Consider the following 24443-nt stretch of genomic DNA (forward strand, 5'->3'; position numbering starts at 1 on the left):
GGGGCTGGGGCAGGTAGGGCTTCTATTGAGTGGGAAATGGGTGTGATCCTCCTCCCACTGGGGCTGTTGAACTGCCTGTGGAGGGTTCCACCACTCCCTTCTGGGATCATAGGGTTCTGAGCTGTGGTTCCCTGATTCCTGTCCCTCTCCTTGCACTCCTTCCTCGCTGCTGCTGCCCTCAATCTCTCCTCCCAGGTCATATCCCTCTGTAGGAATACCTTTTTGAACTTCAGTACATTGAGTAGTCTTTGCTAAAATTTATTTTGTGTCCTCGCTCTTGAAAACCACTTTTATCAATCGATCTTTGTCCTTGCTGTACCGGCCAAGCCTGAAAACCTTTTCTATATTCTCTATATATGTGTGTGTGTGTGTGATATATATATATATATATATATATATATATATATATATATATATATATATATATATATATATATATATATATATATATATATATTATATATATATATATATATATATATATATATATATATATATATATATATATATATATATATATATATATATATGTCGTACCTAATAGCCAGAACGCACTTCTCAGCCTACTATGCAAGGCCCGATTTGCCTAATAAGCCAAGTTTTCATGAATTAATGTTTTTTCGTGTACCTAACCTACCTAACCTAACCTAACCTAGCTTTTTTTGGCTACCTAACCTAACCTTACCTATATATATAGGTTAGGTTAGGTTAGGTAGGGTTGGTTAGGTTCGGTCATATATCTACGTTAATTTTAACTACAATAAAAAAAATTGACCTAATACATAGAGAAAAGGGTTGCTTTATCATTTCATAAGAAAAAAATTATAGTAAATATATTAATTCAGGAAAACTTGGCTTATTAGGCAAATCGGGCCTTGAATAGTAGGCTGAGAAGTGAGTTCTGGCTACTAGGTACGACATATATATATATATATATATATATATATATATATATATATATATATATATATATATATATATATATATAAATATAAATATATAAATATAAATATATAAATATAAATATATAAATATATATATATATATATATATATATATATATATATATATATATATATATATATATATATATATATACCCCCATATATATATATATATATATATATATATATACATGTATGTATGTATGTATGTATGTATGTATGTATGTATGTATGTATGTATGTATGTATGTACTGTATGTATGTATGTATGTATATTGTCAATCTTCAGCCCTCATTCACACATAAATAGCAATTGCTGAATTTTCCCATGCCATTACATACAAGATCCACTAACACAGCAAGATCAGAAACCTTTTAAGCACCAAAGAGATGTATCAGAAAGATTTGGCAATTTTAATTTTAAAAGCATTCCAAGAGCTACAAATGCCGAGGCCATATTTTCAAGGAATGGTATTCACATTATTTTCACTAGTACCAACATTTTTGTGTGTGGAGGAGGGAGGAAGGCGAGAGATATAATACTAAACCACAGTGATCACAAATGATTCATTTAGTTAATGAGTGGTTAATTAAGATCCAGGACGGGAGCTTTATTCCAGTGGTCTCCTTCAAATATGTAGGATAAGTGCCTAAGCCAGAGGACATTTAATCAGATGGCCAGTGGATCTTTAATGAACTATACACTGATTAAAAGGCTAAACTAACAGCATTACAATGAGCTTTATAACAATAAGGTTATACATCAATTGATCTAAAACAACTGTTTTTAATATTGCAGGTCATTTATTTGATAAATAAAGTCTTAAGCTATATTATTTTCATGAGGACACAGTCAACTTTATTTGATGACATCTATTCTAAGACACTTAAGTCCAAATTCTTAATCATTATGATAGCTTGAATGGCTATAACATTAAATTGCTGCATTTTTCTTGGGAATCAGTTATAATACATGCCTGGCAACTTACTATTATCAACAGTAACAGCATTAAAGGCTGTAAATCTCTTCACATAATACATAAGAAATTTGGACTATTTTCAATAACAAGGCAAAATAGAAACCGATGTTTTATCACAATTACAACCATAACAAAAACAGACATTGATGACACACGAAAAAACCAGAAGATTATTAGATTCCTGGTCTAAAGGAGATATATAATAATCCAGAAGAGTTAGATTTCAGGTAAGATGCATATTCCCTGCATGACAACAGAGAAATCTAGCTATGCTCGTAGAATCTGAATGCAAGACAAAAAGTTGCCATACCTATGCTGAAGTATGTACAAGTACTTGTTTTACACAGATTTTAATAATAAAACAAGAATGTGCACAACTGGCATACACACAAACACAGGAGAGACTAGTGCACGTATTGACCACATACACGCAGAGATGGGAGAACTGTGAGTACACTGCTATCGTTGATGTACACAACATATGGAATGATTACAAATTTTGAACCTCTTCCAATATGTATAGGGAGAGGCCAAAATCCAAATTATGCTCCTGATGAAATGTTTCTCTGATGTATACAAGTCTTTGGTTTGATTACATTCCACCAGATAGCAGGTTAAATAGGCTCTAAATATACCGGCAACTGGCAAACATGACCACAAAACTATGAATGCTGTAACAACTGCATAAAATCAATCCTGAATACTTTGCCAGTTACCTTCAGCAAATTTCTGCCCTGTTTATACCTGGAGATAAGGAGCATTACACGAAACACCTAAAAATTGTTTTAATATAAGCGTCATCGGTTTCACACTACTCTAAGTGGGTCATCTGAGGGGGGGGGGGGGGGGGAATCTGCCATCACCACAGCTTGCAGTAAGAGTGGTGTTGCCATGGAATGATATGCAACTAGATATTTAAAAAAAAAAAAGTGAGTTAACAGTGGTGACAAATTTTGCTCACCTGATAAATTAAAATAAAAAAAAAATAAATAAATAAAAACTACCATCAGTGATGCGTATTGTGCATTTCTGAATATTGAACAAAAGGGCTTCATCTAGTACTTGGGATAAAGTATTAACTAAAACTAAATCTGTATGTATACTGTGTGTATTTTTTTATATATATGCATGCATATCCATGTATTTAATTGTCTTCATTTTATGTATATATATTGTGTGTGCATGTGTGTTCATTAACTGTACATCCAAGAATCTATGATGCACATGTTACTTGAAACAAAAAATTTATTATGATGTCCAAGGATTTTGGAAGTGATGAGGGCAACACTCACCGCACAGCCACTGTGTTCACCTCTACTCTTAGATACAGTCAATGACCCCGTGGAGCACAGCCACTGTGTTCACCTCTACTCTTAGATACAGTCAATGACCCCGTGGATAATACCTCAAGGACAATATCTATATATCACTATAACAATTAATAACAAGGGGCCAGATTCACGAAAGCACTTACGCAAGTACTTACAAACCTGTCCATCTTTTCTCAATCTTTGGCGGCTTTGTTTACAATTATTAAACAGTTAATGAGCTCCGAAGCACCAGGAGGCTGTTTATAACAATAACAACAGTTGATTGGCAAGTTTTCAAGCTTGTAAACTGTTTAATAAATGTAAACAAAGCCATCAAAGATTGAGAAAAGATGTACACGTTCGTAAGTACTTGTGTAACTGCTTCGTGAATCTGGCCCAAGATTAGCAGCCCAAACATTTTTTAATCAGACATTAAATTTGCTTCTAAACAAAAAATTTATACTTATACATGTATTAGAAGATTGAACGTTCTAGTAACAAAAAACATAAATCAATAATGTCTAGAAAAATCAACAAGTCAAATTCTAAGTGTAACAACAGTAGGATTCCCTTCACCATTCTCAATTTTTGTTTTTTTCCGCAATTTAATCAGATTTTGTCGCGTGACTTGACAGCTGTGCGAGCCTGGTAGCTCGTCTGTTGCTTAAGACATTTCGCAGGAACTGCATAAATACGTTAGTTCTTCTGTTGCATGAGGTGTGTTCTGTCATGTGAAATGAACTACAAAAGTTGTTTTTCAGAATATATTAAGTAACATCTCAGACAATGCAAACTGACAACAAATCAGGTCATGTGTTCAGATTTCATGACAAACAACACATTCTGGGTATGACTTAGATATGCTGACTGCAACTGACATGCACAGCATCCTCTGTATGCTTCCGTATATCACATTATGGAGTCACTCTTCCAGCCACACTTTATTAACTGCTTGTGACCTAACCAACTAGCTAAAATCACATTTGATGACTAGCAGAACAAATGTGTGTTGCAGAGCTGACACAGCTAAATAAAAGAAGGAAGCTTTCAAACTCTGTCTGCAGGTTTCAGAAAATTGACCGGTTGCACTAGCTACACGGCCCCTAGAAACATAGGTTTCCTTTCTGAGAAGTCCAGGAAGTTGGCTGCTGCATTAGGCTAACTGGTTCAAGAAGATACTGGTCAATATTTGACTGAAACTTGTTTCTTTAGAAAAAAAACAAATTTAAAAGTACACAATTAAAATTGAAACTAAAAAAAAAACTGACCATCCAGAATGAATACAGAAAGCCATATTTCCCCCCCATCTCTATAATAAAAGTCGAACTTCTTTTATTCCTTGCAGCTTAGGAACAGTGGCCCATTTACTAGCTTCCTATTAATAACACGGTCTCACTGTAAATGGTGCACATTTTTCAAACCAGGCTGGTTACTAGGTGATCTTGTGTTTAGCATGTGCCTGTTAGTTCACCAAGAAAGTATATGGCAAGATGAAAGCTTCTGAGTTTCTGACATATTCCTTATATCAAGTTTCAAGCCAGTCACAGTGACTACAAATCTTACAGGTACGTACAGCTTAAGCTTCAAAATAAATCATCTTGCCAAAATATTTTCTAAGTGCAGATAACTCAACTTTCTCAGTGATCTGATACCATGCAGGTCATCAGAGACTGCAGGTAATCAAGGACCGTGCAGGCCATCAGAGGCCATGCAGGCCAACGGGGACCATGCAGGCCAACGGAGGCCACGCAGACCATCAGAGGCCGTGCAGGCCATCGGAGGCCGTGCAGGTCAACAGAGACCGTGCAGGTCAACAGAGACCGTGCAAGTAAACTCATACCCTCCTGGTACTGTCAAACTCTCTAAAAGATGTCACAGCAACCATCTGTCTGGGTCAGCTCAGCACAAATCAAGCTCCTCATCACCCTGGGAAAAGAAAGAAAACAATATAAAATTCTGTATAATACAAAAACACAGCACTGAATGTAATCAAACCCCATCTTTCTAGTGGGTCCTCGTTGGCTCTCTGTTGCTAGCCACCATAATCAGCTCCCCCGTGCACCGTATCACCAGGCCCTTGTGCACCACTAAATGCTTACCAGAGAACACAAAGGCCAAAGCAAAGTCTACTCATAGAGAGAGAAAGAGAGCAGACATAACCAAGAAATAAACCACCATAAAGGTATAGCGAAACAAAACAGACAACAGCAAGGTAAATTTGAACTCTCAAAATGAGTCACACAGAAGTTACGTCATTTGCTGCCTAGAAACACTTTTCTCATTTTCACTTCCAACGTATTTGCCTTAATATAAATCTGAACACTGCTTTGCTAAGACCATGTCTGGCAACAGCAGCAATCACTGAGGGTGCAAAAAGGAAGCAAGTTATGCTATCCATTAAAAAACCAGCGTTGACTGTAATGAACCGCCATTTTCTGGGTGAGCCCCCAGAGACTCCCTGGAGCTATAGGACTGATATACGCTATATTAGTCTTGGGCTTCAGTCAAAGGAGTTCTGCCTACCAGGGACCACGAGTCAGAACCTGACCCCCTCAGAGAGGTGCAGGGAACAATGTCCTAGGGAAACCTCCTTGTAATTGGGGGTATTCCCTGTCTGCCATTGACCAGGGATAGGCACCCAGAAAGGTAGACATCTCAATACAAACCCCACATAGTAGGAAATTGCAAAAAACTTAAGACTGAACAGAGAAACAGAACGTCCAAAAAGAAAACAAGGAAAACAAGCAAATGTTAACCACTGACGCTGCGCCAATTGTCCCCACAGCTCCCCCCCCCCCTTCCAATGGAGGGGTAAGGGGGAAGCCCCGGACCCCCGTGCCGGCTGTTCAGTTCCTCAGTTCGGAGGCTGAGCATCAAAAAGAAACCACCAACTAGAGGGAGGGAGGATGGGAGCCAGAAAGCCTCCGGGGCTCACCCAGAAAATGGTATTTCATTATATTCAACGCTAGTTTTCTGTGGGAAGCCCCTTCGGCTCCCTGGAGCTACATACCCAAAGATAAATAAAATAGGGACGTACCCGGGAGGCAGCCGCACCACGTGCCTTAACACGAAGATGAGACAACTGGTTGTAACCGGCGACCTAAGGCAACACAGGAATGACTGGAACCAGGAACATTCACCAAAGAACCAGCAGCCAGGATCCTGTTTGACCTCCAAAACCCCTGTGTCCAAATGTCAGCCCAAGATGTTCCCAAACACAAGAGCAAGAGCAGCATTCGTACGAACATCATGGGCACGAGGGTAGACCGCAAACTGGCTAGACCTAATAACCCTGTGGACGACCTGAGAGACCTGAGCCCTGGAACAGGGAACAAGGGAAGTCAGATCAACCCATAGCGTGTTCACGGCCACAGAAGCCGAGGCATGCAGGTAATGCAGCAGAGCTGCAACTAGACACAACACATTATGCACCCCTGGCCTGACCAACCAAGCATAAAAACCCCAAGGGCCCTTCTGGAAGCCCACCGGCACGTTCTTCGTCAGAAAAGAAGGAGACGGCTGCAACCGAACAAAACATCCACCAGGACCATAAGAGCAAAGACCTCTGCGCCAGACGAGAGCAGGAAGCACACCGACCCTGCCCCCTGATGCCAAAGCCAACAGAAACAAAGCCTTCCAAAAGGAAACATGAACCGAAGGGCCCACCACAAACCGATGAGAAGAAAGAAAAGAGCACCCGGTTCAAGGACCTAAGCAGCTCAAGTGGCGCATAAACAGGCCAGAGGCGAAACAAAGCATGAGAAAGCTTACGGAATGGGGTGGAAGGGATATCCACCCTGAACATAAGCTGGAGCGGCTTCACCAGTGCTGCACAATAAGAGGCGACAGCATGAGGCATAAGATAACAGTCCTGAAAGAGCAAAGAAAGAAAGGACAAGACAACCCGAACAGAAATAGAAGACAACCTATGAAGAGAGAGGAAAAGTTGAAAAGAAGACACACACATAATATTGCCAAGACGAAGGCCGCATGTGGGACACTTTTAATGAAGCCACCTGATCACCAAACAAGAGGTGATAAACCTGAAGCAAAAAAACGAGACGCGAAGAGCAGAGGAGTAGATCGAACCAGCCACTGTATCGAACTGGCCCAAGCTGCTGGAAAAGGTGGAGCCGCAGAAAACGTCCTGGGTTCGGACACCGAGCAAGCAGCGCCTGAAACCAAGGCTAGGCTGGCCACCACAGGGACAAGTCTCCCATGGGAAGACTCCATCCAAACCAGAACCTGAAGCATCAGCTGAACCAGGCGGAAGAGGTAGAAGGAACCCCACCTCGACCAGTCCTGCCAAAGAGCATCCACTGTGACCCAAAGAAGTTCACCCACCGGGGGCCCGTATATCCAGCAGAGCCAACTGAAGGAGTTGGTGTAGACCGTCCATGCCATGGACAGGGAATTGAACCGAGACAGGCCGTCCTCTAGGACATTGGACACTCCCCGGATGTGAATCGCACAGAGAGCTAAACCCCACGAATCCAGCAGACGAGTCACCCGAAGCGACCAGCCCCAAAGAGCCAAGGACCGAAGAGAACCCTGTGGTTCAGACAAGGAACCATCGGAACCTTCCTACCCAGGGCCAAAGAATGGTCACAAAACCCCAGCTGGCCCCAAGGGCAGGGCAAATGCCCAGCAGCAGGAACCCCTATGGAGTGAAGGCCCGAAAACTCTAGTGAAGGCAACCCTAGAACCCAAGGGTAGTACTTACAGGATGCTTAGGGCATGCAGCCCTAAGTGCATGCAATCCCAGTACAGTACGTTAGTCCTGGCCAACACAACACAAACAGCAAGAAACACCACAAGGGCACAAAATCCACAAGGGCACACAGTGGGAAGTACAGCTGACAGTGTTTCCCAGGTTGCGGGCTGGATGCCACCTGCTGCCAGTTACTCGAGTTATAACACTGATATATTAATTTGCCAGTGTTACCATAAGGCATTTTCTGCTTAATTTCCGGTTTGCAATGGTATTCACTTTCTCTATTACTAATTCCTAGATCCACATTCCCCCTATTACACTTGTTGGAAATACATTACTAGTAACCACACACACACACAGAGGTAACGGGACTTGGGCCTACTCTCGGGACGGCCAACATTTATACACAGCGGACTTATTTTGTGTATAATTTGTTCACTTGATATTAAGGTATACTATCTTTATTTTTACAATTGACATAATTGTTTACATGAGAGGTTTAGCACTGTGGATAACTATGATTTCTTGATGTTGCAATAAGGAGGGAATGCGATTTTTTTTTTTTAAACGTCTTGGCAACTTTTGCCTCTGGACTCCTGGCACCACGAGGGCAGGCAGGCCGGTGGACTTGACTACACTCGAAACTCATTATTTCCTTAAAACATAAAAGTCGGATGGCAGTCACTATGGTATATTGTTTAATATGTTGAGATGCACTTTATGAGATATCTGATTGTGTTTAGTTCCTGTATCACTGAAATACCCCAAGATATATATATTATTTTTCACGGAGCTCGTGCTCATGTGGCCCTTCCCCTCTCACACCCCAACAGAACAAGTAATTTTAGTGTTTGTGAGAGATCAGTAAATTTAACTAACCTACCAACATTCAACTGCAACTCGAAACCTTCCTGAATGTTCTTGTACGCACCTGGGATATTGAAGCATTGCCCATCCCCGCAGTCACCGAGTCAACATCAGCAGAGCTGGAGGTGTATGGTGGGTACGTGTCTGTCACGCCTGGCTTCTTGGTTTCCTGAGGAGAATGATCAGACTTTAAAATCAATACAAGAAAACATTAATGAAAAAAGTAACCATACATTTTATCAACAATTTGTCCATGAACCTGTACAAGCATCCATAATATTATAAACAGCTTCATTATGGAATTCCATTTCTTTTAAAACATAATTCCTACTACAGTACGTCAAACCTTTGATGGTTTAACATTTCACTTTTCTCCATATTTTATAAACAAACTTTTAAATTTTTTGCTGAAAGCAATTAATATAATAATTCATATTACAGTATGAATATTTCATGCATAAGGAATTAATAATATGTCTATTTAAATACTGTAAATGGATTTAACACTTTCACTGCCCCAGTGTGCGGCTTGCCGCACACCTCAAAGTTGGCCCAGCGGCGCATGCGAAGGTCATCACTATGCCCCTTCATGCAGCTGCCTGCCTGGTACATCTCTTCATAATTTATTAATTTTAACTATGGTTTTCATTGCATTTGCCATTTTCCTTTGCTGAATTAATCTATGGTACTCTCAACTTCACTTGCATAAAACCAGCTTTGAATGTAATGAAATGCCATTTTCTGGGCGAGACCCGGAGGCTCCCTGGAGCTTACTAGGCTGATATGCTAATGTCAGACTTTGGCATCAGTCATGTGTATGGAGTTCTTATGGGCCTACCGGGAACCACGAGCCAGAACCTGGCCCCCTCAGAAGAGGCAAGGGAAGCAATGGCCTATAAAAACCCCCGTGAGGTTGGAAGCATTCTATGTCTGCCATCGACCAGGTCTGGCACCCAGAAAGGTAAGCATCCCAAAGCAAACCCCTATTCTGGTGAAAATATAGCTACCAAAAGCCGAACAAGTGGATAGAACTCCCCTAAAAGAAACGAGCAAACGATCATGACGTCACACGTAGCCGCTGTCTGTGCAGCTCCCTCCCTCTCCAGGAGGGGAAAGGGGGAGCCCCAGACCCCTCACGCCGGCTATCCACTCTAAGTTCTTAGGCTGGATGTCAAAAACTAGTGGAAAAACGCTGACCGAAGGGAGAGAGGGATGCCGGGGAGCCTCCGGGTCTCACCCAGAAAAAGGAGTTTCATTACATTCAACGCTGGTTTTCTGGGGAAAGCCCCTTCCACACCCCCGGAGCTAACTACCCACAGAGGAAAAAAAATTAGGGACTTACCCAGGAGGCGTTCGCTGCTCATTCCTCAACTCGAAGTCGAGACAACTGGCTGCAACTGCCGACCCAAAGCGACACAGGCCCGACTAGGCCCAGGGATGTTCACAAGGTAATGAGCAGCCAGGATCCTGTTCGACCGCCAAAAGCCCCGCTCCCGAATGTCAGCCCACGACATGTTGCCAAAGACGGCAGCAAGAGCAGCGAACTTACGAACGTCATGGGCATGGGGATAGACCGCAGGCTGGCTAGCCTTAATAACTCTGCAGATGACCTGGGAGACCCGCACCCACGAACAGGGAAGAAGGGAAACCAGATCAACCCACAGCGCGTCCCCGGACACAGAAGCCGTGGTGCGCAAATAACGGCGAAGAGCCGCAACCAGACACAAAACATGATGCACCCCGGCCTAACCAACCAAGCATCCACAACCCAGGGACCTCTGAAGAACGCAGCAGTCTCATTCTTCGCCAGAAAAAAAAAGACGGCTGCAAATGAACAAAACCATCACGAAGACCAGAAGAGCAGAAACCCCCTGTGCTGGAGGAGAGCATTAAGCTCACCAACCCGACCCCCAGAGGCCAATGCCAACAGAAAAAGAGCCTTGGAGAAACAATCCTGAACTGAAGGGGCCATAACAAACCAAGGAGAAGAAAGATAAGAGAGCACTCTGTCCAAGGACCAGGAAGGCTCAGGCAGCGCATGAGCAGGCCGGAGGTGAAACAACGCCCGAGACAGCTTGCGAAGCGGTGCAAAAGTAACATCAATACCGAAAGCAAGCTGAATCGGCTTCGCCAGCGCCTCACGATATGAGGTGACAGTGTTAGGCATAAGGTGACGGTCCTGGCACAACCAAGAGAGAAAGGACAACACCACCCTAACAGAAAGCGAAGTACAACGACGAAGACGCAGGAAGAGACGGAAGGACCGCCAGGAAACTTTGTACTGCCGCCGAAACGAAACCCACAGGCGGGACATTAACAAGGAAGCCACCTGATCACCATAGAGATGATGATAAACTCGAGTCAAAAATACCTTACGCAAAGACTCGAGGAGAAGATCGAACCAGCCACGAGATCCGGTCCGATCAGCTGGAAAAGGCGAAGCCACGGGAAAACCTCCGGGTTCGAACACCGAGCAAGCAGCACCTGAAACCACGGCTGGGCCAGCCACCACGGGGCCAAGAGGACAACTCTCCCCTGGTAGGTCTCCAAGCGAGTCAGGACCTGGAGCAACAGCTGAATCGGGGGAAAGAGGTAGAGGAACCCCCCACCTCGACCAGTCCTGCCGAAAGGCATCTACCCCGACGGCCTCACAATTGGGGAAGGGCGCCACGTACTGGGGAAGGCGCCACGACCATACTGACACAAAGAGGTCCACCACGGGGTGCCCGAACGTCCTGCAGAGCCAACGTAAGATGCCAGCGTTGACCATCCATTCCGTGCAGAGGGGAATGAAACAGGACAGGTCGTCGGCCAAGACGTTGGACACACCCTGCATGCGAACTGGCAGGAGAGTCAAACCGCGAGAAATCAGCAGACGAGTCACCCAAGGCGACCAGCACCAAAGAGCCAGGGACCGCATCGAACCCCCTCAATACAGGCAATAAACCACCGGGGAGCAGTCCGAATGGAGCCGGATCGTCAATCCGCGGGCAACCCGAATCCTCCAAATTGCAAACCACACCACTGTGAACTCCCACACCGTGCTGTGGGATTCACGGAAGGATGGATCCCACCGCCCCCTGGCCGGCCTGGTGAGCACTGGTCACAATGCCCCAGCCGAGAGACAACACATCCGTGAACACATCGAGCGAGGGCTCGGGCAGGTGCCAAGGCACTGAACCCTGAAAAACACCAAGGAAGCTGGCGACGCAGTAGCCAACACAAAGCCCCCGGATGTCGAACCCTGAGATCGCGAGAGAGGCGGAAAGGACGTCCCCAAAGGAATCAGAACGGCCGACGAAGCCAAACCCAACCCGGCGGGTAAACCAACATCGCGAAGTTCTGGCTCCCACGCAAACCATTGAGCAACCGCCGGGTGATCCGGGAGCCCCCAGAAACAGATGCAAGCAGGACCACAGCCAAAGGAGAGACTCTGGAGGAAGAGACAAGGAAGCGGTCCAAGAGTCCCACACAAGACCCAGCCACGACTGAACCTGGGAGGGCATCAGATGGGACTTCCTCCAGTTCACCAAGAACTCGAACCAATGAGCTGGGAAAGAACCAAATCCCTGGCTAGCAGATAACTGGACTGGCTGGGGAGCCCAAACCAGCCAGTCGTCGGGGTAGGCCAACACCCGAACACCTAAAAAACGCAGACGGGCCACAACAACCCACGTAAGGCGTGTGAACATGCGAGGTGCCAGGTTCAACCCGAATGGGAGACAATGAAAGCAGTAACCTTGACGCACCACAACAAACCCGAGTCAGTCCCTGAACCCTGGATGAATCAGGGTGTGCCAATAAGCGTCCAGGAGATCCAGGGACACCATCCAAAAACCCGGCTCCAACAGGAGCCGAACTTGACACAGCGTAGTCATCCGAAAGGAGGGGCAATGAACCCAGGGGTTCAGACGGGACAAGTCCAGAATGAACTGCAGGTCTGCACAGTCCTGTTTCGGCACTGGAAACAGAAGGGAAACCTATCTGAGGGACGACGTCGTTTTGACGACGCCCAAGCGAACCCACTCCAAGACGACTTGACGGAGAGCAGGAGAGGAAGCCTGCCTTATCAACCCTGAACCCCCCGAAAGAGGAGGGGCCACCCAACGCCACTGCAGGCCGAAGGAAATGACCCGAAACGCCCGCAAATCATGGGGCCTGGTGTGAGCAAACAGCACAAGCTTTCCCCACCCATCGCCCCATCAATGGGGCGAACCGCGAAAGGGCAGGCACCCATTACCAGACCCAGAACCCCGAACAGGACGAACATGGCGCCAACCAGCTGAAGGCGGGTCCGAAGGCGGAGTCAAACCCAAACCTGGCACCAGTGGCCTACCACGACGAGAGGAACCCCGAGCCCTGGCACGACCCCTCCGGGAAGGATCCCCCCAGGACCCCCGGAGAACCAATAAGTCCGACATTGGATGGCAACTGATCGAAGCAGGCTGAATATACTGCACCACGGCCGCCGAAGCAAAAAGGAGCAGATAAAAGGGAGAAGACAACCTAAGAGCCAGGGACCCAGGCCGATTCCAGAGAGGAGGCAAGCACCGCCTGTTGATACGCGAGCCGGGAAGTGTAAAACTGGGCAACCACATCCCTCAAGATCAGCGCAAACAGCTTCAACAAGGCAGCCGACGCACAAGCAGCCGAGCCCAAGGCACGAGACCCCAGAACGGCCCAGAGCGCCCCCACGTCCTCCCCAAGCCAGTCCGAAGACAGCTCCAGGAGGAAAAAGAAGCGCAAGGCCGAAGCCAAGAGGCCCCTGGTGCGCAAATCCTCGGCCACCTGCGCAGCCGAAATGGAGGGAACCTGCAGATGGCGCTGCAGAACACCAACATCCCGGGAAAGGGCAGGAGCAAACAAGCATTCATTGAGGTGCTAAGGTCGCCACCCCACCTAGGAAAACCTGAATCACAGGAGAAACCTCGCTACACTCAAGCATGCGGGAATGACAGAAGGAATGCCAGGCCTCCAAAACAAAGACAGGACAGTCCGGCAGCCAGCACAACTCCGGAACCTCGTAACGGACCCAGAAAGAGAACGAAGTTCGAAACCTGAAAGATGACAGATCCAACACCGAGGCATAATCCGGGTCACGCAGGAGGTAAGCCACAGTTGCCTCCCGCACCGCAGCCAGTTGGATGCGAGAAGCCGAAAACCTCCGGAAAGACACAACCGACGCACCCGAGGGGACATGGAACCGAACACAGGGAGGGGCAGACACCAAATCCAAGTCGTATGAGGAGGGGGGGGAAAAGAGAATCCCACACCTTGTAACAATAAGCCCTGCTCTGAGGGTAGAAAACCCAGGCGGGGTCTAGCGGGGCCCAAGGCCCCCAAGTCAGCCCCTCATCAGCCTCAGGATCCCCAACCTCGGGACCCGAGGCCGAGTCATCCCCCAGAGCACCGGCCCCTAAAAAAAAGGCCAGTGCGGCCGAGTAAGCCGAACAGAAGGGAGCTCACTGGTCAAACCCAGAGGCTTCAGCAGCGGGGTAGACTCGAAGGCCTCCGTCACCACACCGGAAGGGGCATCCCCCGAGACTGACCAAGACTCAAGATCATCTAAACCCTGCCCTGACTCCGAAACCTTCAGACGTTTCGGAGCCGGAAGCAAGGGGAGGGGGAGGGGGGGACCAGAATGAACCACAGAAGAGGAAGGACGAGGGGGCTCGGACTGAACCAAGGTCGAAGCGACCCCAACCCGCAAGTCCAAGTCCCTATAAGCAAAACGGGGCAGCCTTGAGGCATCCGGGTGAGCAACCAACCTAGCACGTTGCAACAACCTAAAACGCGCATGCAACACCTACGCCGCCTGCACCCGCATAATATCATCAGTGGACTGGGTAAAATGAGTCACCAGCAAGCAGCAGTACTCACAGGACTCAGGGCCGAAAGTGTCACCAACCCAACAGGCAGCGTGACGGAGGCAAAAACCGTAAGGGTCACCCTGAGTCAAGGGGACCAAGCAACCCTCAAACTCGCATGAAGCGAGTGGGGGAGGGGGGCTCCAGGGACACATCCATCAGATCCACACACCCCCTAGGGGATTCCTAGGGTCCTGAGCGCTTACTATAAGAGGACTCGCACCCAGGTAAGCCTAGGCAGGGTACTGCTAACCGGCGCCTAAAACTACCAAACAACTTTCTAAAACTGAACCCCTGGGACGTGTACACTCATGGGGACCTAGCAGGGGGCACCACCGAATTAATAGTGCACAGGCAGGCCCAATGAGGGCAAAGCAAGTCAGACCCCCCCCCCCCCACAAGGCACTAAACAAAAAGAAAAACAAAACCCCGCAAGAGGATAACACACCCCAAGGAACAGAGCCGGCTGCCATGAATGGTGACAATTAGCTGCGCAGCACCCTGCGCCCCACCAGTGCAAACTGCCTCTTACCCTAAGGTAAACAAGGAAGACAAAACCCCCAAGCACCCAAAGGGCAGTCGAAAAACCGAACAGTCAGACGGCCTAGCAGAGGCAAGTCCCGAGGAAATTGTGGAAGGTGGCCCCAAGAGCAGTACTGTACTTACAGGGCACCTAGGGACGATAACCGTAGGCGTATGCAGCCTGAGTACCGTGGAATAACTCCTGGCTCTCGCACCCCTGGAAGACAGCCACCACACGCTAAGTACAGTGCTGAAAAGCGCTGGAGCCAAGCACACAACTACTGCCTCTAGCATCAGCCTGAGAACTGAGGGTGGATAGCCAGTGTGAGGGGTCTGGGGCTCCTCCCTCTCCCCTCCAGGGAGAGGGGGAGCTGCACAAACAGCGGCGCGGCAACGTGTGACGACATGCTCGTTTGCTCGTTTCTTTTAGGGGAGTTCTATCCACTTGTTCAGCTTTTGGTAGCAATATTTTCACCAGAATAGAGGTTTGTTTTGGGATGCTTACCTTTCTGGGTGCCTGACGTGGTCGATGGCAGACATAGAATGCTTCCAACCACACGGGGGTTTCTATAGGCCATTGCTCCCATTGCCTTTTCTGAGGGGGGCCAGGTTCTGGTTCGTGGTCCCCGGTAGGCCCATTAGAACTCCATACACATGACTGATGCCAAAGTCTGACATTAGCATATCAGCCTAGTAAGCTCCGGGGAGCTGAAGGGGCTCCCCCAAGAAATTGCTCATTTGTACATAACACATCCCATGTATTTAAACTGATCAACCACTTCTACTTCTCTAGTCTTCTTGTACTTCTCCATTCTCACAATTTCACACACATTTCCCATTCCTCTTCAGTACTGTACCTTTACTAATACAGTATTCATACAGCACTGTACAGTATTTACTTGTAATCGTCTGCATCTTCAGCATTTTGCTGAACAGTATTTTGCTTTTCTCAATGTATTTTCACGCATTCAGTAATTTTAAATTAATTTTCACATATTCAATAATGATTAATCCTGATGATTCTTAGTCAGTTATCACTAAAACATGAATGTTCATTTCCTGATGATAAAGCTTCGTCTTATTTTGGATCAACCATCCTGGAACTAGTGTCTGTCTTTTGTCACATGTTTGCCTCCACCACTCCTAAATACATCTAACTTCAGCTCTAATTAGTGTTTTTTTCTGCATTGCTACATAACACTCACTTTTTTGCATAAGTCAAAGATCTTATTTTTATCCCATATCTCAAGAACACCACCAATAAACTGGAAAATGTAACAAGACATGTCACTAAATGACTTCTGTAACTGGAAAAATAGAGCTATGAGAATAGGCTAGAGGTGTTAAATATACCAAAGCAAGAAGACAGTAGGAAAAGAAAAAAGGCAATATGATCACAACGCACAAAATAATAACAGAAAATGATAAGAGGAATTCTTGAAACTTGAAACTTCAATAGCAAGAGGTCATAGAAAAGGAAATGAAAGTGCCAAAAAATATTAGAAAATTCCCCTTAGCAAACAGAACGGTAGACGGTTGGAACATATTTAGTGAGAAAGCGGTGGACAGCTAAACCGTCAGGAGTCTCAAAGCATCATATAACAAAGAGTAATGGAAAGATGGGATACCACAACCATGGGTAACCTGTAACTCATCCTGTAACTACACTTAGGCAATTACATGTTCCACTTTCTACATAGAGGCTCTTAGAGAGTATTTAATAGTTTGATCAACTCCAAATGTGTTTATCTCTTTCCAGAGTCATCCTTTATTAACTTTACCATATGCCTTCTCCAAGTCCATAAATCCCATGACCACCTAATAATCTCATTCACACAAGTCGATACAAGGTTGTGAGGTGGGATCCAAAACTTGAAGCTCAGTCCCTGTAAGCACCACTAAGCAAGTATATTCAAGCTGACTCAATATAAATATCAACTCCACACAACCTTTTCCCCACGTTAAACCTACCTTGCACCATCACAGATCAATACCTCAAGTTACTTGCTCTAGCTTATTCTTCCAGTCACTATCCTAATATACACTTTGCCTACTACAGTTAGTAGACTAACAACTATAATTTTGACACTCAATACATTCCCATTAATTATCATGCAACAATACAATCACAGCTCTTTTTTTTTCAATCATCTAACACAGTACCTCATCATACTGTCTGGTAAGTTTTCTACATCTCAATTATTTTCTTCACTATACATTTTATGTAATAAATTCTGTACATGCAGTATCTCATCATACTTTATGTGCAGAAAGCTCATACTTGCAGCTTTCCCACACCTCAGCTACCTTCTGTACTGATGCACTTACTTCTTACACAGATATAAATAACACTGTCTGCTGACATGTGATCATTAACCTATATTTAGCTCTAGGAAAATATATTCTACTGCTTGTAATGTTATTCTTGTGTAAATCATCCAATCTTTTCATTCCAACCATGAAACATTTTCTAGACAGCTTAACCACAAGTCAAAGTATTTTTTTGCATGAAGTTAATCAACCAGGATGAAGGTCTACATGCAGCATTGTATTTCTTTTTAACATTTTGAAAATTATTATAGATGAAATTTATCCAGACAACACTCAAAATACTTTACCACATCAAAATGGGCATCCACATTTTCACATTTCTTTAAGCCTCTCTTTCAAAGAATAACTAACCAAACTCAAACAATTCTCTCTTCCCCTAATACCCAACAGTAACTACCTAAATGGTCTTCACAAGAGGGAATCATCATTTATATCTGTTACATTACACTTTTTCATTCTTCACTTTTACTGTCTACTAATTTTCTACATGTTTCCCAGCTTAATCTGAAGCTTTTCCTACCTGGCTACACTTAGGTACAGGAAGACTTCTAGCAAGCTTGGCATACTCCACATCCATGTGCTTGATGAAGGAGGAGTTCAGAGCTTTCAATGCCATATCTCCATCTTCTTCATCAAAGGCCTGGATCAGCATTTCTAGTGTCTGCACCTGCAGATAACAAAACTATTACATCAACCATTTTCAAGGAAACCTATTAGGATTTAGGATATTCATTATTTCCTTATAACTATTTTTTTAATGTTGACAGTTACTGTACTTGAAATTAAAAAAACCAGCGTTCAATGTAATGAAACGCTATTTTCTGGGTGAATCCCGGAGGCTTCCCGGAGCTATCCAGGTTGACATGTATATCGTTAGACTTTGGCATCAGTGTGGATGGAGTTCTAACCCTACTGGGGACCATAGCCAGAACCTGGCCCCCTCAGAGAGGCTCGAGGAGCAATGGCCTATACAAATTCACATGTGATTTGGAGCATTCTATATCTGCCATAGACCAGGACAGGCACCCAGAAAGGTAAACACCTCAAAACACACCCCTATTCTGGTTAAAGTGACTAAAATAGACAAACTAGTGGACAGAACTCCCCAAATGAAAACGAGCAAACGAGCAAACGAGCATGATTTAACACGATCTGCGCCACATATCTGCGCAGCTCCCACCATCCCCGGGAGGGGGAAGTCGGAGCCCCAGACCCCCACGCTAGCAATCCACCCACCAGTTCTGTGGCTGGATGTCAAAAACACACGAAAAAACACCGACCGGAGGGAGGGAGGGTAGTCGGGGAGCCTCCGGGTCTCACCCAGAAAATGGCGTTTCATTACCTTCAACCCTGGTTTTCTGGGTAGAGCCCCTTCGGCTCCCTGGAGCTACTTTACCAAAGACAAAACTAGAGGGACTTACCTAGGAGGCGATCGGTGCTCGCATCTCAACTCGAAGTCGAGACAACAGGCTGCAACCACCGACCCAAAGCGACACAGGCCCGACTAGGCCCAGGAACATTAACGAGGTAGCGTGCAGCCAGGACCCTGTTCGACTGCCAAAGACTCCGCCCCCGAATATCAGACCAGGCCATGTTACCAAAGATTACAGCAAGCGCAGCAAACTTACAAATGTCATGGGCATGGGGATAGACCGCAAGCTGGCTAGATCGAATAACCCTGCGGACGACCTGAGAGACCTGAACCCGCAAACAGGGAAGAAGGGAAAACAGATCAACCCAAAGCACATCCTCGGCCAAAGAGGCCGTGGCGCGCAAATAACGGCGGAGAGCCGCAACCTGACACAACACATGATGAACCCCTGGCCTGACCAACCAAGCATAAACAACCCAAGGACCCCTCCGGAAAGCAGCAGTCTCATTCTTCGCCAAAAAAAGGAGACGGCTGCAAACGAGCAAACTATCACCACGATCAAAAGAGCAAAAACCCCTGCGCCGGAGGAGAGCAGGAAGCTCCCCAACCTGACTTCCAGAGTCCAATGCCAATAAGAAAATAGCTTTGAAAAACAATCCGGAACCGAAAGGGCCACAACAAACCGAGGCGAAGACAGATACGAGAGCACTCTGTCCAAAGTCCAAAGACCGACCTGCTCTCAAGCAGCGCATGAGCAGGCCAGAGGTGAAACAACACTCGAGACAGCTTGCGAAATGGTGCCGAAGTAACACCAATACCAAAAACAAGCTGCAGCGGCTCCCACACAAACCCTCGAGCAACCGCTGGGTGACCCGAGAGCCCCCAGAAACAGCACATGCGGGATGACAGCCGAAGGAGAGACTCCAGAGGGAGAGACAAGGAAGCGGTCCGAGAGTCCCAAACAAGACCTAGCCAGATCCGAACCTGGGAGGTAACCAGATGGGACTTCCTCCAGTTCACCAGGAACCCGAACCCAGCTAGCTGGGACAGCACCAAACCCTTGGCGAGAAGAAACGCGGACCGACTGGGAGCCCAGACCAGCCAGTCGTCGAGGTAAGCCAACACCCGAACACCTAACAGACGCAGACGGGCCACCACGATCCTGGTAAGGGGTGTGAACACGCCAGGTTCAACCCGAAAGGGGGACAATGAAAGTGGTAACACTGACGCCCTACAACAAAACCGAGTCAGTCCCTGAACCCCAGATGAACCAGGACGTGCCAATAAGTGTCCTTGAGGTCCAGGGACACCATCCAAGCGCCTGGCTCCAACAGGAACCAAGCCTGGGACAGAGTGGTCATCCGAAAGGAGGGGCAAAAGACTCAAGGGTTGAGACGGGACAAGTTCAGAATGATCCACAGATCAGCACAGTCATGTTTAGGAACTGGAAACAGGCGGGAAACCCACCTGAGAGACGCCGTCGATTCGATCACGCCCAAGTGTACCCACTCCGAGAAGAGGCCTGCCCCGCCAGCCCCAAACCTCCTGAAGGAGGAGGAGCCACCCAACACCACTGCAGGCTGTGAGAAACGACCCGAAAAGCCCACGAATCGTGAGACTAGGTGTGAACGAACAGAGCAAGCCTTCCCCCCCATCACCCCGTCAATGGGGCGAACCACGAAAGGGCCGACGCCCCTTACAAGAACCCAACCTGCGCACAGAGCGAACATCGCGCCAACCAGATGCAGACGGTTCCAAAGGCGGCGCCAGCTTCGAAACTGGCACCTGTGGCGTACCCCGATGAGCAGTACCTCGAGCCTTGGCATGACCCCTCCGGGAAGAACCCACCTGGGAAACCCGGAGAATCAACAAGTCGAACATCGGACAACAGCTGAAAGAAGCCACCTACATATATTGCTCGACCGTAAAGTCCGCAAACAGCAAGGGACAAAAGGGCAAAGACAACCTAAGAGCCAGGGCCGAAGCGAATTCCAAGGAGGAAGTGAGCACAACCTGTCAACACGCAAGACGCACAGCGAAAAACTGCCACAACGCATCCTGCAGGATTAGCGTAAACAGCTTCAAAAGCACAGATGACACACAAGCAGCCAAGACCAAGGCACCAGACCCAGGAATGGCCCCAAGTGCCTCTACATCCTCTGCAAGCCAATCCGAAGACAGCTCCAGGAGGGAAGAGAAAAGCAAGACCGAAGCCAGGAAGCCACGAGCGCAGCCGACAGGGAAGGAACCAGCACATGAAGCTGAATCGCCCCCACATCCCGCAGAAGGGCAGGAGCGAAAAGACACTCATTCGGGTACTCAAAAGCGCTCCCCAGGTAAACCTGGACCACAGTCAACGCCTCGAGCCACTCGAGCATGTGGGTATGACAGAAAGCGCCCCAAGCATCCAACAATAACAATGGGCAGTCTGCAAGCTAGGACAACTCCAGAACCTCATAACAAACCCAGTATGGAGACGAAGATCCAAATCTGAAGGAAGACGGATCCATTATAGAGGCATATTCTTGATCGCACATTTGATAAGCCGCAATGGCCGCCCGCACATCAGTAGGCGAGATGCATGAAGCCGAAAATCTCCACAAAGACAGAACTGAAGGACCCGCAGGGATACAGAATCGAACCGTCGGAAAACCCAGGCGGGGTCCAACGGGGCCCAAGGCCCACATGTCAGCTCCTCCCCAACCCTGGGATCCTCCACATCAGGCCCTGGGGGCGAGTCATCCTCCAAAGCCCCAGCCTCACAAGAAAAAACCGGGGCGGCCGGAAAAGCAGGAAGAGAGGAGGCCCACTAGTCAGACCCCGGTACTACGGCTGGAGGAACCAACTCGAATGCTTCCGTCGCCACCCTGGAAGGGGTAACCCCTGAAACTGCCCACGTCTCGGAAACCTCTAAACCCTGCCCTGACCCCGAAGCCCTCAGACGCTTAGGAGCCGGAAGCAGGGGAAGGGGGACAGAATGAACCACAGCAGGGGAAGAATGAGGGGGTGCGGACTGAACCAAGGCCGACGAGACCAACACGCCCAAGTCCGGGTCCCTATAAGCAAAGCAGGGCAGCCTCGGGGCATCCGGGGAAGCAACCAACCTAGCACGCTGCAGCAACCTAAACCTAGTCTGCAATGCCCGAGCCTCCTGCACCCGAATAATGTCACCAGTAGATTGGTTGAATTGAGTCACAAACAAGCAACAATGCTCGCAGGACTCCAGGTCGAAGATGTCACCGACCCAACAGGCAGCATGATGGAGGCAAAAACTATGAGCGTCGCCCTGAGACAAGGGGATAGAGCAAGCCTCAAACTCGCATAAGGCGAGAGGGGACCCAGGGGTCACATCTATCGGACTCCGTGTGCCCCCACGGGGTTTCCCAGGGCCCCAAGACTGGTATTGCAAAGGGTAAGCCCAAGTAGGGTACTGCTAACCGGCGCCCAATGCTACCAAACACACTGCAAAGCTGAACCCCCAGGACGTGTACACTCACGGGGGCCAAGCAGGAGGTACCAATGAAAACAGGTCAACCCTAATATAACTGGGGAAAAGACACAAAGGCAGAGATCCCCCACCAAGCAAAAACAAAAAGAAAAACTTTGCAAGAGGACAGTTTACCCAGGAGGAACAGACCCAGCCGCTGTTATTGGTGAAAACTAGCCTGCGCCCCTACCAGTGCAAAAACTACCACTTACTCCAAGGCAAACAAGGGAAGAAACCCCCCAACACACTCGGGGCGGTCAATCACCGAGCAGCAAAAGATCAACAGAGGTAGACCCCAAGGTGACTTATGGAAGATAACCCTAAGCCCCAAGGGCACTCACAGAAGGGAACCCTAAGCACATGCAGCCCGAGTACCTGTGAATATTACTCCCAGCTCGCACGCCACCGTAAGAGCAGTACTTGACCCAAGGTACAGCACAACAAAGAAAGAGTCTACAGCTGGAGCCACACAACCATGCCCAATCACATCAGCCAAAGAACTGGTGAGTCGATCGCTGGTGTGGGGGTCTGAGGCACCCCCCTTCCCGGGGAGGGGGGAGCTGCACAGACAAGTGGCACGGCTCGTGTGACGTCATGCTCATTTGCTCGTTTTCATTTGAGTTCTGTTCACTGGTTTGTCTATTTTAGTTGTTTTAACCAGAATAGGTTTGTTTTGAGGAGCTTACCTTTCTGGGTGCCTGTCCCGGTCAATGACAGATATAGAATGCTCCAAAATCACATGTGCATTTTTATAGGCCATTGCTCCTCGTGCCTCTCTAAAGGGGCCAGGTTCTGGCCGTGGTCCCTGGTAGGCCTAGAATTCCATTCACACCGACTGACGCCAAAGTCTAACGATATACATATCAGCCTGGATAGCTCTGGGAAGCCGAAGGGGCTCCCCCCAGAAACTACCTTACTGAAATCTTGTTACTGTTGCATATTCGGCTCCCTCGTGGATCACAAAGTCAAGCAGGGATGGTAACCAAAACAGGAAGTTTTCAAGCATTTCTACCTGACGATATTGCTGAAGAGTACTCTACATAATCTATCTTGGAAATGTACATTACAATGTCTTTCCACAAAAAACTAGCATTGAATATACTGAAATGCCCTTTCTGGTGGGTCCTTTAGTGGCCCCTTACCTATCAGTAACTACAGGAGAGTGAGCTCTAGCTCTATGCTCTGCTTCCAAGCTGTTTATACCTGACACACTAATCACCACTCTCAACATTAAAAATGTCTTCACACTTTTTCTTAAATATGTGGAGGAAATTGGCTTCAACAACTTCTGCATTCAGTGTTCCACTTGCCTGCCACCCATACTTTACAGCCTGCCTTACGTCGATGAGATGAAATTCCTTACATCTCATCGACTCAATTATGTGTGCTGCACCCACTGATATCCCCTGATGACCTCCTTTTAATTTAAATATGCTTTCTTTCTTCATTTTGTCTATTCCCCTCAAGATTGTATATTTAGTGATCATATCTCCTCTGTTTTTTCTCTCTTATCTAAAGTGGGGGGCAGTTCCCTAAATCTGTCTTCATAGCCAAGTCCTCTCAATTCTGATTCTAATCTACTGAAACCTCTGAACATTTCTCAAGGTTTTTTTTGTGTTTCACATGGGGGGGTCCAATGGGGCCTAAAGCCCCTAAGTCAGCTCCTCTCCAACCCTGGGACCCTCCACATCAGGCCTCGGGGGCAAGTCATCCTCCAAAGTTTGGGTTCCATGCTGGTGCTGTATAATTGAGTAATAGTTTCACATAGGTAGTATGCATAGACTTTAAACCACTCCTTTTTATATTCTTAAATGATGTTCTTTGTTTGGCAACTTTCCATATGATGCTGATATCCTGTTCACATGAGCTTCTGGTGTTCATGTTGGGATCATGACTTCTCCCACATCTTTTTCTCTTACTATTTTTTATAATTGCCTTCCTCTTTTGGAATACAGTAATTAATTTACAGGTCTCCCATTTCCTTTACTAATTTTCATTACTTTACACTTAGTTGGATTAAATTCCAGCAATCGTTAATTTGCCCACGCC

General features: G+C 46.9%; 1 protein-coding gene across 1 annotated transcript in view; it reads right to left on the reverse strand.

The window, feature by feature from the left end:
* Positions 1–1621: 1621 nt before the first annotated feature.
* The window catches only part of gammaSnap1 (gamma Soluble NSF attachment protein 1), a 40428-nt gene continuing 17606 nt past the window's right edge, over positions 1622–24443 (reverse strand). The window contains exons 9-11 of the mRNA XM_045742735.2: positions 18056–18202; positions 8880–8984; positions 1622–5160 (exon numbers count right to left, since the gene is read on the reverse strand). Coding sequence (XP_045598691.1) covers positions 5134–5160; positions 8880–8984; positions 18056–18202 — 279 coding nt within the window. The 3' untranslated portion in view covers positions 1622–5133. The remainder of the gene's footprint in view (positions 5161–8879; positions 8985–18055; positions 18203–24443) is intronic.

This window comes from Procambarus clarkii, chromosome 11 (assembly GCF_040958095.1).
Source record: "Procambarus clarkii isolate CNS0578487 chromosome 11, FALCON_Pclarkii_2.0, whole genome shotgun sequence".
In the NCBI taxonomy this organism is placed as follows: Eukaryota; Metazoa; Arthropoda; class Malacostraca; order Decapoda; family Cambaridae; genus Procambarus; species Procambarus clarkii.